The 11,219-nt window shown below is 35.3% G+C and overlaps 1 protein-coding gene across 1 annotated transcript; it reads left to right on the forward strand.

Moving 5' to 3' along the window:
* Nucleotides 1-1,378: 1,378 nt before the first annotated feature.
* LOC146733957 (uncharacterized) lies at nucleotides 1,379-6,625 on the forward strand. The gene is made up of 4 exons (XM_085508433.1): nucleotides 1,379-2,304; nucleotides 2,820-3,084; nucleotides 3,657-3,769; nucleotides 4,966-6,625. Exons 1-4 carry the CDS (start codon nucleotides 1,449-1,451, stop codon nucleotides 6,555-6,557), a joined length of 2,826 nt encoding a protein of 941 aa, XP_085364559.1. The 5' UTR covers nucleotides 1,379-1,448; the 3' UTR covers nucleotides 6,558-6,625.
* The last annotated feature ends 4,594 nt before the right edge of the window (nucleotides 6,626-11,219 follow it).

Genomic DNA, 11,219 nt, shown 5'->3' on the forward strand with positions numbered 1-11,219 from the left:
TATTTTGATGTGCCTAACAATGACCATTTGTGGTTAGTGAAAAAAAATTATCAAAGACGAAAAAGAAAAGTCCAAATGAAAACGCATTAGGAAAAAAAACTACTATAAATTGAGACAGATTTAGAAGAAAAGGCTGACAATCTCTGGAAAAATGTCATTTTCATTCTAATTCAAGTAATTTAATTCTAGTAATGTTAAAATATGAATTGTATTTGGCATTATAGACACACAGACATATATTTTAGTTCATGCGCTTCTAATAGACAAAACATGATAAATGCCATTTCACTGATACCATTCAGTGTTTTTCCAATATATAGCTTGTGAAAAGTGAAAAAAAATATACAAACACTATAAATAAATTATTTAACTTGTGTGTTAATTACCATGCAAATTAGCAACAACCAGTGACCAAAATCCTGGGGAGAACATGCACTGACAAAGAAAGGCTATCGAATACTCACCACTTTTACCGAGAACTAAGCATTTATAATGCTTTTTATCACTGGGCCACACTGCTGTGGTAACACCTCCATTTACTGTCAGACCACTCTCTTTCACAACAAGATATTTGTTGTCTTGAGTGAACTGAACTAAGACAAAATCTGAAAAGAATTTATAATTATGACAATTAAAGTTTTAAAAATGCATAAGAATGAAAGATAAAATAAGGCAACATACATTGAAAAGTTAAACTAAATTTCCTTTGAAATACTAGATGGTAAAATAATAGTTCGACACCCCCACCCCCCAAACAAACATACTTCTGTTTATAGCATTTACGTAAAGCTGCCATTAATTTTCTCAGAACATCACAAATTCTAAAAAGTATATGGCACGTTCGTGAGTAAATATATTAATTGGGTTGATAAAATAATGAACCCTCTGTTGGTCAATAGTTGGTCGAATCATGACTCAGAGTGCATTCAATAATTCTTTTTAAAAATAGCAGATCTCTCATAAACGTAACTACATAGCAACGTACCTTCATCTCTGAGATGTGCTGGTGGTTGTCTTTTTCTTGCAACAGCCATAACATAAGTATGCAGCGAATTGTTATTCAAATGCAAGCGACTAACAATATAGACTGAATGAAAATACCGCGTATTGTAAGAGCGGGAAAAGAAAGTAAGGTCATTACATGGGGTCATTTCGTTTTCTTCGCTGTGATTGGCTGAGCGGAACCGGAATGGCGAGTTTTTTTTTGTTTTTTTTTGTTTACAAAATTGTACACACTTTCAAATTGTTTTTATAATAATCAGATAAAAAGGGAACATACATAATTAACTCAGTAGTAAATTTAAAAAGATAAAAGATTCATCCTGAGGAATTATGACGTCACGCCGCCATTTGGCATCTGTACTTTGTCACTTGCGTTTGAGAAACTAGTCTGTGAACTTGTAAACTTACTGGTTTACAAACTTTAGTTATCGTTTTTACGCGTAGTCATGGATGAACACATCGATCAGCCATCAACTAGAAAACGGGGACGTTATTTGTCGTATCTCAGTGATACATCGGTGGCACTTCCACGCTCGACTGCAAGAGTTTGGCCGAGCACTGCCCGCCGCGGCTTAACGCCGAATACGACTGTAAATACTCGCGCCAGTTTGAATGACTCTGTCGAAAGCACCATTTTTCAGGCTAGTGGTCCTTCTGATTTCGGGAATGGAGTTTGTAGTGAGCGTGTAGGATTCCCGGTCGTTAATGTGGATGATGGAAATTCTGACATTTCTTGCATATATAGCGAACGTGCAGACGAGCAATCTAGCCCGGAAATAAACACCCTTACTGACAGTGACATTGGAGAGCCAAATGCCGATAATTTCGAGAATGATTTGTTTTCCCCAGAGGGACACCAAGAACAGCATCTCTGGGAAAACTATTTGGATGACGCTCCATTGGATATAGACGATGAACCTTCGTCACTGTCCGAGTCAGATGAAAACATGCCCTTATACAGTGGCTCCCCAGTTACTGTAGGTGCCAGTATGCTCCTAATCATATCATTTGCTATTCGTCACAGTCTTAGTGGTGAAGCCCTTTCAGATCTCTTGACACTTATTCAACTACACTGCTTGTTACCCAACTTATGCCGGACAAGTTTGAAATTATTTCAGACGTTTTTCATGAGTTTGAAATCACCAATACAACGCCATTACTTTTGTCCACACTGTGGGGTGTACATAGGGAAGACGCTTATTGACCACTGTTTGGTATGTTTGAAAGACACAGTGGATAAAGGATCATCCAGCTACTTCATTATTTTGCCTCTCTTCAGTCAACTACAGAGTATTTTAGGAAGTGAGTACCTTTATTTGTTATTTTTGACCTCATCAACAACTTTAATTTTTCATGTGAATACAATTACCACGGGGCATTTTTAAATGTTAATTGTGTTGCAACTCAAAGTATGGACATTAATTTTACTGAAAACTGAATATGAAAATTTGCTATTAGTTCAGACTTTCTGCGGTCAATTAAAACTAAATTATTTACTGCCTCAATCTGTTTTTATCTAAATTTTGCAAGTACATGTAAATTCTAAATTTAAGGGTTATCATATAGGTTGAAGTTGTTTGTAATAATTTCCTGAATTATGATTCATTGAATCTGCTACAGTGTTTGTGCAATATTGATATTCATTTTACAAGCAGGATATTGTTGACCATATCTTTGGTCGTGCATAAACATATTTTGTTCAAACTGATGCATCATGTCTGTCACACAAATGTAAATAATTATTTGACCCTAATTTTGACAGTCACTAAAAACTGCTTGGGGACTTGTCATTGACAATGACTTATTTTAATTTTCAGGAGATAAAATGCTTGATAAAATGAACTACTGTAGAGAGAGAAAGAAGAGACATAGGCACAATGTGGAAGATGTTATGGATGGAATTCTATATAAGAAACATTTCACTGAGGATGGGTTTTTTCACCATTCAACTGCAGAGCAGAAAAAAACAGAATTACATCTGTCATTGCAGATGAACTTTGATGGTGTTGCTCTATTCCGGTCCTCGAAGTTCAGCATATGGCCAGTATATTATACAATAAATGAGCTTCCGCCATCTGAGAGGTAGGCTGTTTTTTCTAATCCTAGAATATTATTACTGGTGTTATACTAGGTGTACATGTATAAACAAATTATTTTGGGTATTTTTGGTCAAAACCAGGATTTGAAACTTGTATTTTCAATCTCTTCTCCAAAACAGAAACTCACAATGCTTTTAAATTAAATATACAAATATATTTGTTTTTGTTAAAATGTGTTTATCTTATACATGTAATACAGAAATTGTCATTCGCCCTCACTGTAATGTGTTTATATCTCTTGTGTTTGTGTTATTACTTAATATCTTATACTTCAAATTGCTTTAATTCTGCAAAAGACAAATTTCAGTGAAAATTTCTCTGTTGTCATTCACAAAATTTTGCCATAATATCATCAGAACAAGAAAATTGCTTGGAGTGGAAATTTAATAGTTTACAGTATTTCATTTACAGTAGAAGAGTGAAGTGAAGCTCTTTCAATCATAGGGTCACATGTGTGGTATTCAGGGCTTGAGTTGTGTGTTATCATTAATTAATAATTTTTCTATGAATAATTGCAAGACACTTGAATACAGTCTAAATTTCATTTATCTTTAGGTATCGAAGGTGTAACAAGATATTTGCTGGTATTTGGTTTGGTTTTAAGAAACCAGAATGTAAAACATTTTTGCAACCATTTGCTGTGTCCCTTAAAGAGTTGTTTACAACTGGTAAGTTACTCTTTATTTTTTTTAGCTCCACTGTCATTGAAGATGACACATTTTCCATTGCTATCTGGTGTCTGTTTGGAGGCCATCAACAATTTTCATCTTTCTCGTGAAAACCAGTAGCCTGAGTGCTTTGATGTTTAGTATGGTTTCCTCATCAATATCTTAAATCTTTTGATCAAAACCAATATTTTGGACTTAATCACGAGTTTCATTAAGTGCCAGCCATCGGCCATATGGCCGGCTACAAGCCCAAATTAGCCCTCTATTTTCATGTCTCAAATAAACGTACCAGAACGTTTATTTTTTCCCTAAAAAATTCCATGCTTAAAAAAAAAATCATGCCGTTTTCCCATTGAAATCAAAGCCAAAAGATCTCACTAAAACATCGGTAAATCTCTTCCGTTTTGTATTCACAATAAAGTTGCTGAGCTGCATTAACATATTTAAATGAGCTATGGTAATTCGAACATGTCGGCACCCTCCAGCATTTTGATTGGTTAATTAGCGATTTGACCTATCAGATGAAGAAAAACAGTTGTTTCAGGACCCATGTGCATGAAAAATATGGCTGATATCATATTGCATCAAGTGTTTACATGTGACTAAAATCATTCACTTCCGATAAAACTAAATTGAATTTTACTTGCATTTCATAACAATTCAACAAATTTATTTTTTATACGTTATTATAATCAGTACTGAGTACTACCGGTAATCAACAATTGCAACACTTTTATAACAAATAATGTTTATTAGATTTTGAAGATTTGGCCGAGGGTATGTTTATTTGGGACATGAGAGTACTTTCTGCCATAACCCCCCACCCCCACCCCACTGCCAACACAGGTCTCGCTGCAGCGCTTCTTCACACTGCCTAGAGCCTTTTTATTTTATTTGTTGGCCTTTTATTACAGGATAATGGCCTGCTATTAAATGCATTTGTGAAACCCCTGCATAATTCTTCCCGAAACCGTTCCTCATGGTTTAAAATTTGATATACGTGACATTAATTTTCTTGAATATTTGTGGGTTTTTTTAAATTTCAGTTAGAAGCTGCAACATAAACCACAGTTGTTTATATTATTTCAATGATATTTCATTATACAGCCGACATTATCATGACATTATTGACATTATCACAAAATTAAATGTAATCTAGCTTTTATATTCAAAGCCATGTTTTTTTTTCTTTTCAGGAATTGGTGTTTCAGTTAAAGGGAAGAAAGTCTTGGTGAAGGGCATTCTCCTCAGCTCAGTGTTTGACTCACCTGCGCGATGTATTTTCATGGAACTGAATCAGTTCAATGGGTTTTTCGGTTGCCCATTTTGTTTAACAAAGGGAGCAACTGTTAAAACAGGCCAAAAGGGCCATATGCTGGCTTATCCCTTCAACACTGATAACAGTTCCACTGGACATGACCAGCTGCGAACTCTGCTGGAAACAAGGCAGCATGCTATGGAAGCATTCACTAAATCTCAGCAAGGGAATTCTTCAGCTGTGATGGGAGTAAAAGGAGTTAGCTGGTTTTTGCATGTCCCTAAGTTTGATATGATCAATGGCATGGGTGCAGATTATATGCATTGTGTTTGCTTGGGTATAACAAAAATGTTGCTAATCCTTTGGACTGACAAAACAAATAAGGACAACCCATGGTATGTAGGAAATCAACTTGAGCTGATTGATACAAAAATTCTTAGAATTAAACCACCCCATGTAATAACACGTGCTCCAAGAAACATTTTTAATGAACTTTCTCATTGGAAGGCATCTGAATTTAGAAATTTTCTTCTTTTTTACTCCATCCCTGTGCTATGGAAAATTTTGCCAAATGAATATTTCCAACATTATTGCTTACTTGTTGAAGCTATTTTTATTCTGCTACAGTCATCTATATCACCAATGCAACTAAAGAAGGCATCAGGTTTATTAAGGCACTTTTGCTTCAAAATTTCAACACTTTATGGAGCACGCTATGAAACATCAAATGTGCATCTATTGTTGCATCTCTCTCAAAGAGTTGAATGCTTAGGTCCTCTTTGGTCCATGTCATGTTTCTACTATGAAGACTACAACGGACAGTTGCGAAATCTCTGTCATGGGACTCAAAGCATGCCGCAACAAATAGTCACAGGAGTTTCCATTCAACAGAAAATACCAGAACTAGAATTTTGTTTACCTCCTGATTCACTTCATTATGATTTCTACAAAAAACTCACTGAAAATAGAAAGATAGTTGCTTCTAAAACAACAATTTCAAATGGTGTTTGTAGTGTTGGTGGGATGGAGAAAATAAATCCCTCTAGATCTGAGGTGCAAGCTTTGAGAAGAAGCATAAGGTCTGGGGATATTCATACAGTATTCAAGTTTAAAAGAGCCCAAATTCATGGTAGTATCATTCACAGTCAAGATTATAAAGCAGTTACTCGTCGAAATAGCTATACTATTCAGTATGACGGAGATAATGGTCTTGAATATGGTCAGGTTAAATATTATGCAAAGTGTATTTTGAAATGCCCAAGCCAAGTGTTATGCGATTCTAATTGTATATGTTTGAACCCAGTATATAGAGCTATCATTAATAAGTATTCTATAAAGCATGATGTACATCTGGTACATGATGATATAAGTGGGGCTACTCTGCCACATATAATCCCAGTCATTAGAGAGAACACCTTTCCTTGTGCAATACCAATTCACAGCATCACACAGTGCTGTATATCTGTAAACTGTGGTCACAGAGAGTGCGAGTTTATTTGCCTTATACCAAACAATATTGAAAAAGAATGAGTAGTTGAGAACTTAGTTAAAATCCCAAAATCTAGTAATGAATAAATGAATTATGGCATACCCCTGTACTAGTCTTGTCTGGTTAATGTATTTGACAATAACACTGCTTCAGCAATAACATGAGTTCTGTCCACTATCAGGTCACTTGTTTCATCTTCAATTTATGTGTATTTATATCACACATTGAAAAGGCCATTTTGTTTACAGTTGTACCTACCTGTACATATATATTTTGGACGTTCAGATTTTACAAACATGAGGCTTCAATACATATGTTCACTGATCTGATTTAAATGGCTGATAGAAGTAGCATCCATTCTTTTTGAACAATTCAAAACCAAAAATTCACCATTTCTCATACGTGTAGAAGCTACATGTCCTATTTTGTGCTATTCAGCTCCGCTGTTGACTTTGTCGAGCGGAGCTTATCATTCGAGTGATTATCCGGTGTCGTTGATCATGTCAACTTTTTAAATTTTCAACTTCTTCTTGAAAACTACAATTCTTATTACTTTGATACTTGGTGCATATGTGTTTTCTTAAGACTCATTCAAATATAAACATGTTTAATATTCCATTGTTTATGCAAATTCATAGATTTTATTTTGAATAAATTGTCAATATATACATGCAAGTTAATATTGAAGGCTCTCTTTGTGAATATGCGATTTACCGGGGGGGGGGGGGGGGGTAGTTCACTTTTAAATTGTTGATGCACATACAGTAAGTACCATGTCTGTGTCATACTGGAGGTTACAGAATATAAAAGTAGCAATCATGAATAACGTAAAAATTAAAGTGTGGAATAAATGCATTTCAAATGTATTTTTTTGTGTGTTTGAATTGGACTTTGTCATTGAGCTCACCATTGTGGGTGGATTCAGACTAAGATTGAAATAAATGTATTAAAAATGCATTTACAATGCATTGAAAAACTTCCACTCATAGTCAGTGAGTGCTATTTCGTTAGAGATTGAAAAAAACATGTTTAAAACACCTTTTTTCCCCCCCCAACGCATTTTTACAAAAAATATTGTGTTCAAATAAACTCATTTCAAATGTGTTTAAAAGGCATTTTGAGATTTAAATGTATTCTAAACGCATTTTCAACATGTTTAAAATGTGTTTTCTCTCTTCTGATTCGGTAAGGGTAGAGCCACAGAGCCAAAACAGTCGTCAGTCGTCGCCGTCCACAGCAGCGTTATGATTCTACACATAATCGAAATTCAGAATCGCAAGTGCAGACATATTGCATATAAATGAACACTAAATACAGCTATTCCGGCCAGCAATCGAATCATCAATTTTCATGAGTGATGTAACTGGTATTTCTATCTATTTGCTACTATTCTAAAACGCTCAAGTGAATGTTGTAAAATTCGCGCGAGTGTGCGTATTTTCGTACAGTGCAGTAAACATTGCTACAATCAAAGACGCGTTGAACAGGAAGTCCATTCTGTGCTAGTACCATTGTCAATTTTTGAAGAGTAGAAAACTATTTATGCAGGGGTCGATCCAGTGATATTTTTTTTAAATTTGCCCGATTGACTAATCAAAATCCTGTATTGAAACAGAACATTTTACGTTGTCATGTTTCTAGACTTACAACGAACTCGAAACAAAAGAAACCGTCCGATCCAAACAACCCGCGCGTCCTTGAAAATCGAGCCTTATCGCCCTTGCGTTTTCGAGCGAAAATACGTCGATGCTTCCCCAAATCTTCTATGATTTTTCAATAATATCATTAATTCAGTCAGATATGTTATTTATTAGAGACGCCAGGGAACCGAAATTTACGATGTAAATCACTCCGGAGACGAAAAATCCGCGATTATAGGCAAGGGGGTGATGGACTGAATTTCAAATTTATATTTCATATATAGGGGTACATGAATATAATAATTTGAACAGACGACTGTAGTACACGCAACAACTCGTCTATGCAGTTTATGTTCACAAATACACACAGCAAGGTAAGTTTTACTTATTAATGCGTTAGTTCTAATTTACACACCAAGTAATTATTTAAACACCATATTCAGTAACAAACGAATAATGTGTGAATATATTGTTTTCGAGTGCTTATCGATCTGAGGGAAATAACAATATTCAATATTATTACTGTGTGGCACGTAAACAATGTACTTATGAAAAAAATACGATTTCCATTTATCACCAGAAAAATAGGATAATTAATATTCATGGTGTCAACGACAATAAATTTTAAATAAATAAAATCGTTATTTGGCCAACATTGTACATGCCTGAGATTTTTTATAACACCCACCCACTTGAATACATGTATATTGACAATACACGATGTTTCTTTCGTGGCTGTCTGCTTTTCTACATCTAATACATCGTCTGATCAGAAAAGTTAAATTATTGTTTTCATTAAAAGCAAATAACACAAGTATTCTTATTTCGAATTCCCTGTACTCTAACACACTACACATTTGACCTAGGCCCTTGACTCAGTGTTCAATGTACGTATTTTCGATGTTCATCAATGTTGATGATGTTCGATGAAACATAATTTTGATCTACTCCGGAACTAATAAATAACGTGCAAGTACATAGAATTATTCTTTAATGTCGTATCTGTGATATGTATATTTCTCTTTACATTGTTTTATTATTTATTTATCGTAACTTGCGCGATTTCTTTTAACAACATTAGCGGGACGTTGTAAAAAGGTCAAAGTTGACTGATTCCAATAACAATGGCGGATCTGTTGACACACAACTAAGAGTGTGACTCGTCAATGACTTAAGTGACTTTTACTTGGACTGCAATTAGAAATAGTATTGTTTAAATGATTTAAATAAGTGTCATCTTGTGTTTCATTATTCGTCAAAGTCAGATAAACTTGTCATGGGTTTAATAAAGTTCAAATCGTGGATAATGATTGAGAATAATTATTACTCAGAACGAATTTTGACGTGTTTAAGGACAATATATGTATTAACTCACCATGATATGTACTGATATGTGTATTACACGTATAAAATGTGATCAGCATACATTATTTGGGTTGTATTAACACTACGTTTCGATATTAGGTAACACTTACGTCAGCGCATTAACACCCTGAAGACATCAGTCCGTGGTCGAGAAAAAAGAAAGCTGCTACACACAGTTTAGTTCATGCAGATTGACCAAAATCTGGTATAAATAATCAGTAACAATATCCAGCGTTTCAATATTAAGAAGCTTTTGGTACATTATCTAAGTCATGTAGTATTCCTCACGAACACTGAGTAGACAGGAAATTCTTAATACTTGTCATAGACATCACGGCATATACCCAGTATACAGAGCTTCACATAAGCTTCAGATGACACGATTGTTTCTAAACTCAGTTAAAAAAAAATAGTTAAAAAACAAGTCATTGTCAATGACACGTCCCCGTTCCGTTCATATTTGAGTGACATATACATTCAAAGCAGATCATGACCGAAATGCACCTGCATATGTACAACACATTGTGCTAAATCTGAACAAAATCCATCCATGCATGACTGAGATCCGGTTCTGGAATTGTGAAAATATGTGATTTTGATGCATTTTCGGCCTTAAAATGGCCATCATTCCGCTATTGTTAAGCAGATCATGAAACAAATGCACATATCTATTTGTGACATGATGTACCATGTGTGTGTGAAGTTTGAACTTGATCAATTCAGACATGTCTTGGATACGGATCCAGAACTGAATTCTTTAACAAAATGGCCGCCAGTCGGCCATTTCGAACTTGATCCGAAAAAAAAGACGTGCATCAAGGTCCTATTATGTTTAATGTATGTACCAAATTTGAACAAAATCCATCCATGCATAACTGAGATACGGGTCCGGAATGGTGAAAATGTGCGATTTCAATGCATTTTCGACCTTAAAGCGGCCCCCATTTGGCTAGCGTTAATGAGATCATGAAACAAATGCACATACATATTTGTGACATGATGTACCTTGTGTGTGTGAAGTTTGAACTTGATCAATCCAGACATGTCTCGGATACGGATCCAGAACTGAATTCTTTAAAAAAAAATGGCCGCCAGTCGGCTATTTCGAACTTGATCGGAAAAAAAAATGACGTGCATCAAGGTCCTATTATGTTTAATGTATGTACCAAATTTGAATGAAATCCGTCCATGCATAACTGAGATCCGGGTCCGGAATGGTGAAAATGTGCGATTTCAATGCATTTTCGGCCTTAAAGCGGCCGCCATTTGGCTATCGTTAATGAGATCATGAAACAAATGCACATACATATTTGTGACATGATGTACCTTGTGTGTGTGAAGTTTGAACTCGATCAATCCAAGCATGTCTCAGATACGGATCCAGAACTGAATTCTTTAAAACAAAATGGCCGCCAGTCGGCTATTTCGAACCCGATCCAAAAAAAAAATGACGTGCATCAAGGTCCTATTATGTTTAATGTATGTACCAAATTTGAACAAAATCCGTCCATGCATAACTGAGATCCGGGTCCGGAATGGTGAAAATGTGCGATTTTGATGCATTTTCGGCCTTAAAATGGCCGCTATTCGGCTATCGTTAATCGGATCATGAAAAAAATGCATGTGCATATGTCCCATATAAGGTGTGATGTATGAGTGAAGTTTGAACTTAATCGGTCCATGCATGTTCGAGATACA

Source organism: Saccoglossus kowalevskii, chromosome 15 (assembly GCF_978046115.1).
Source record: "Saccoglossus kowalevskii chromosome 15, keSacKowa6.1, whole genome shotgun sequence".
NCBI classification, from domain to species: domain Eukaryota; kingdom Metazoa; phylum Hemichordata; class Enteropneusta; family Harrimaniidae; genus Saccoglossus; species Saccoglossus kowalevskii.

Coding starts and splice junctions, on each gene's coding strand:
- LOC146733957 (XM_085508433.1), top strand. CDS start 1,449: ATGGATGAACACATCGATCAGCCATCAACTAGAAAACGGGGACGTTAT. Junction 3,085..3,656: donor GAGCTTCCGCCATCTGAGAG/GTAGGCTGTTTT, acceptor ATTTATCTTTAG/GTATCGAAGGTGTAACAAGA. Junction 3,770..4,965: donor TAAAGAGTTGTTTACAACTG/GTAAGTTACTCT, acceptor TTTTCTTTTCAG/GAATTGGTGTTTCAGTTAAA.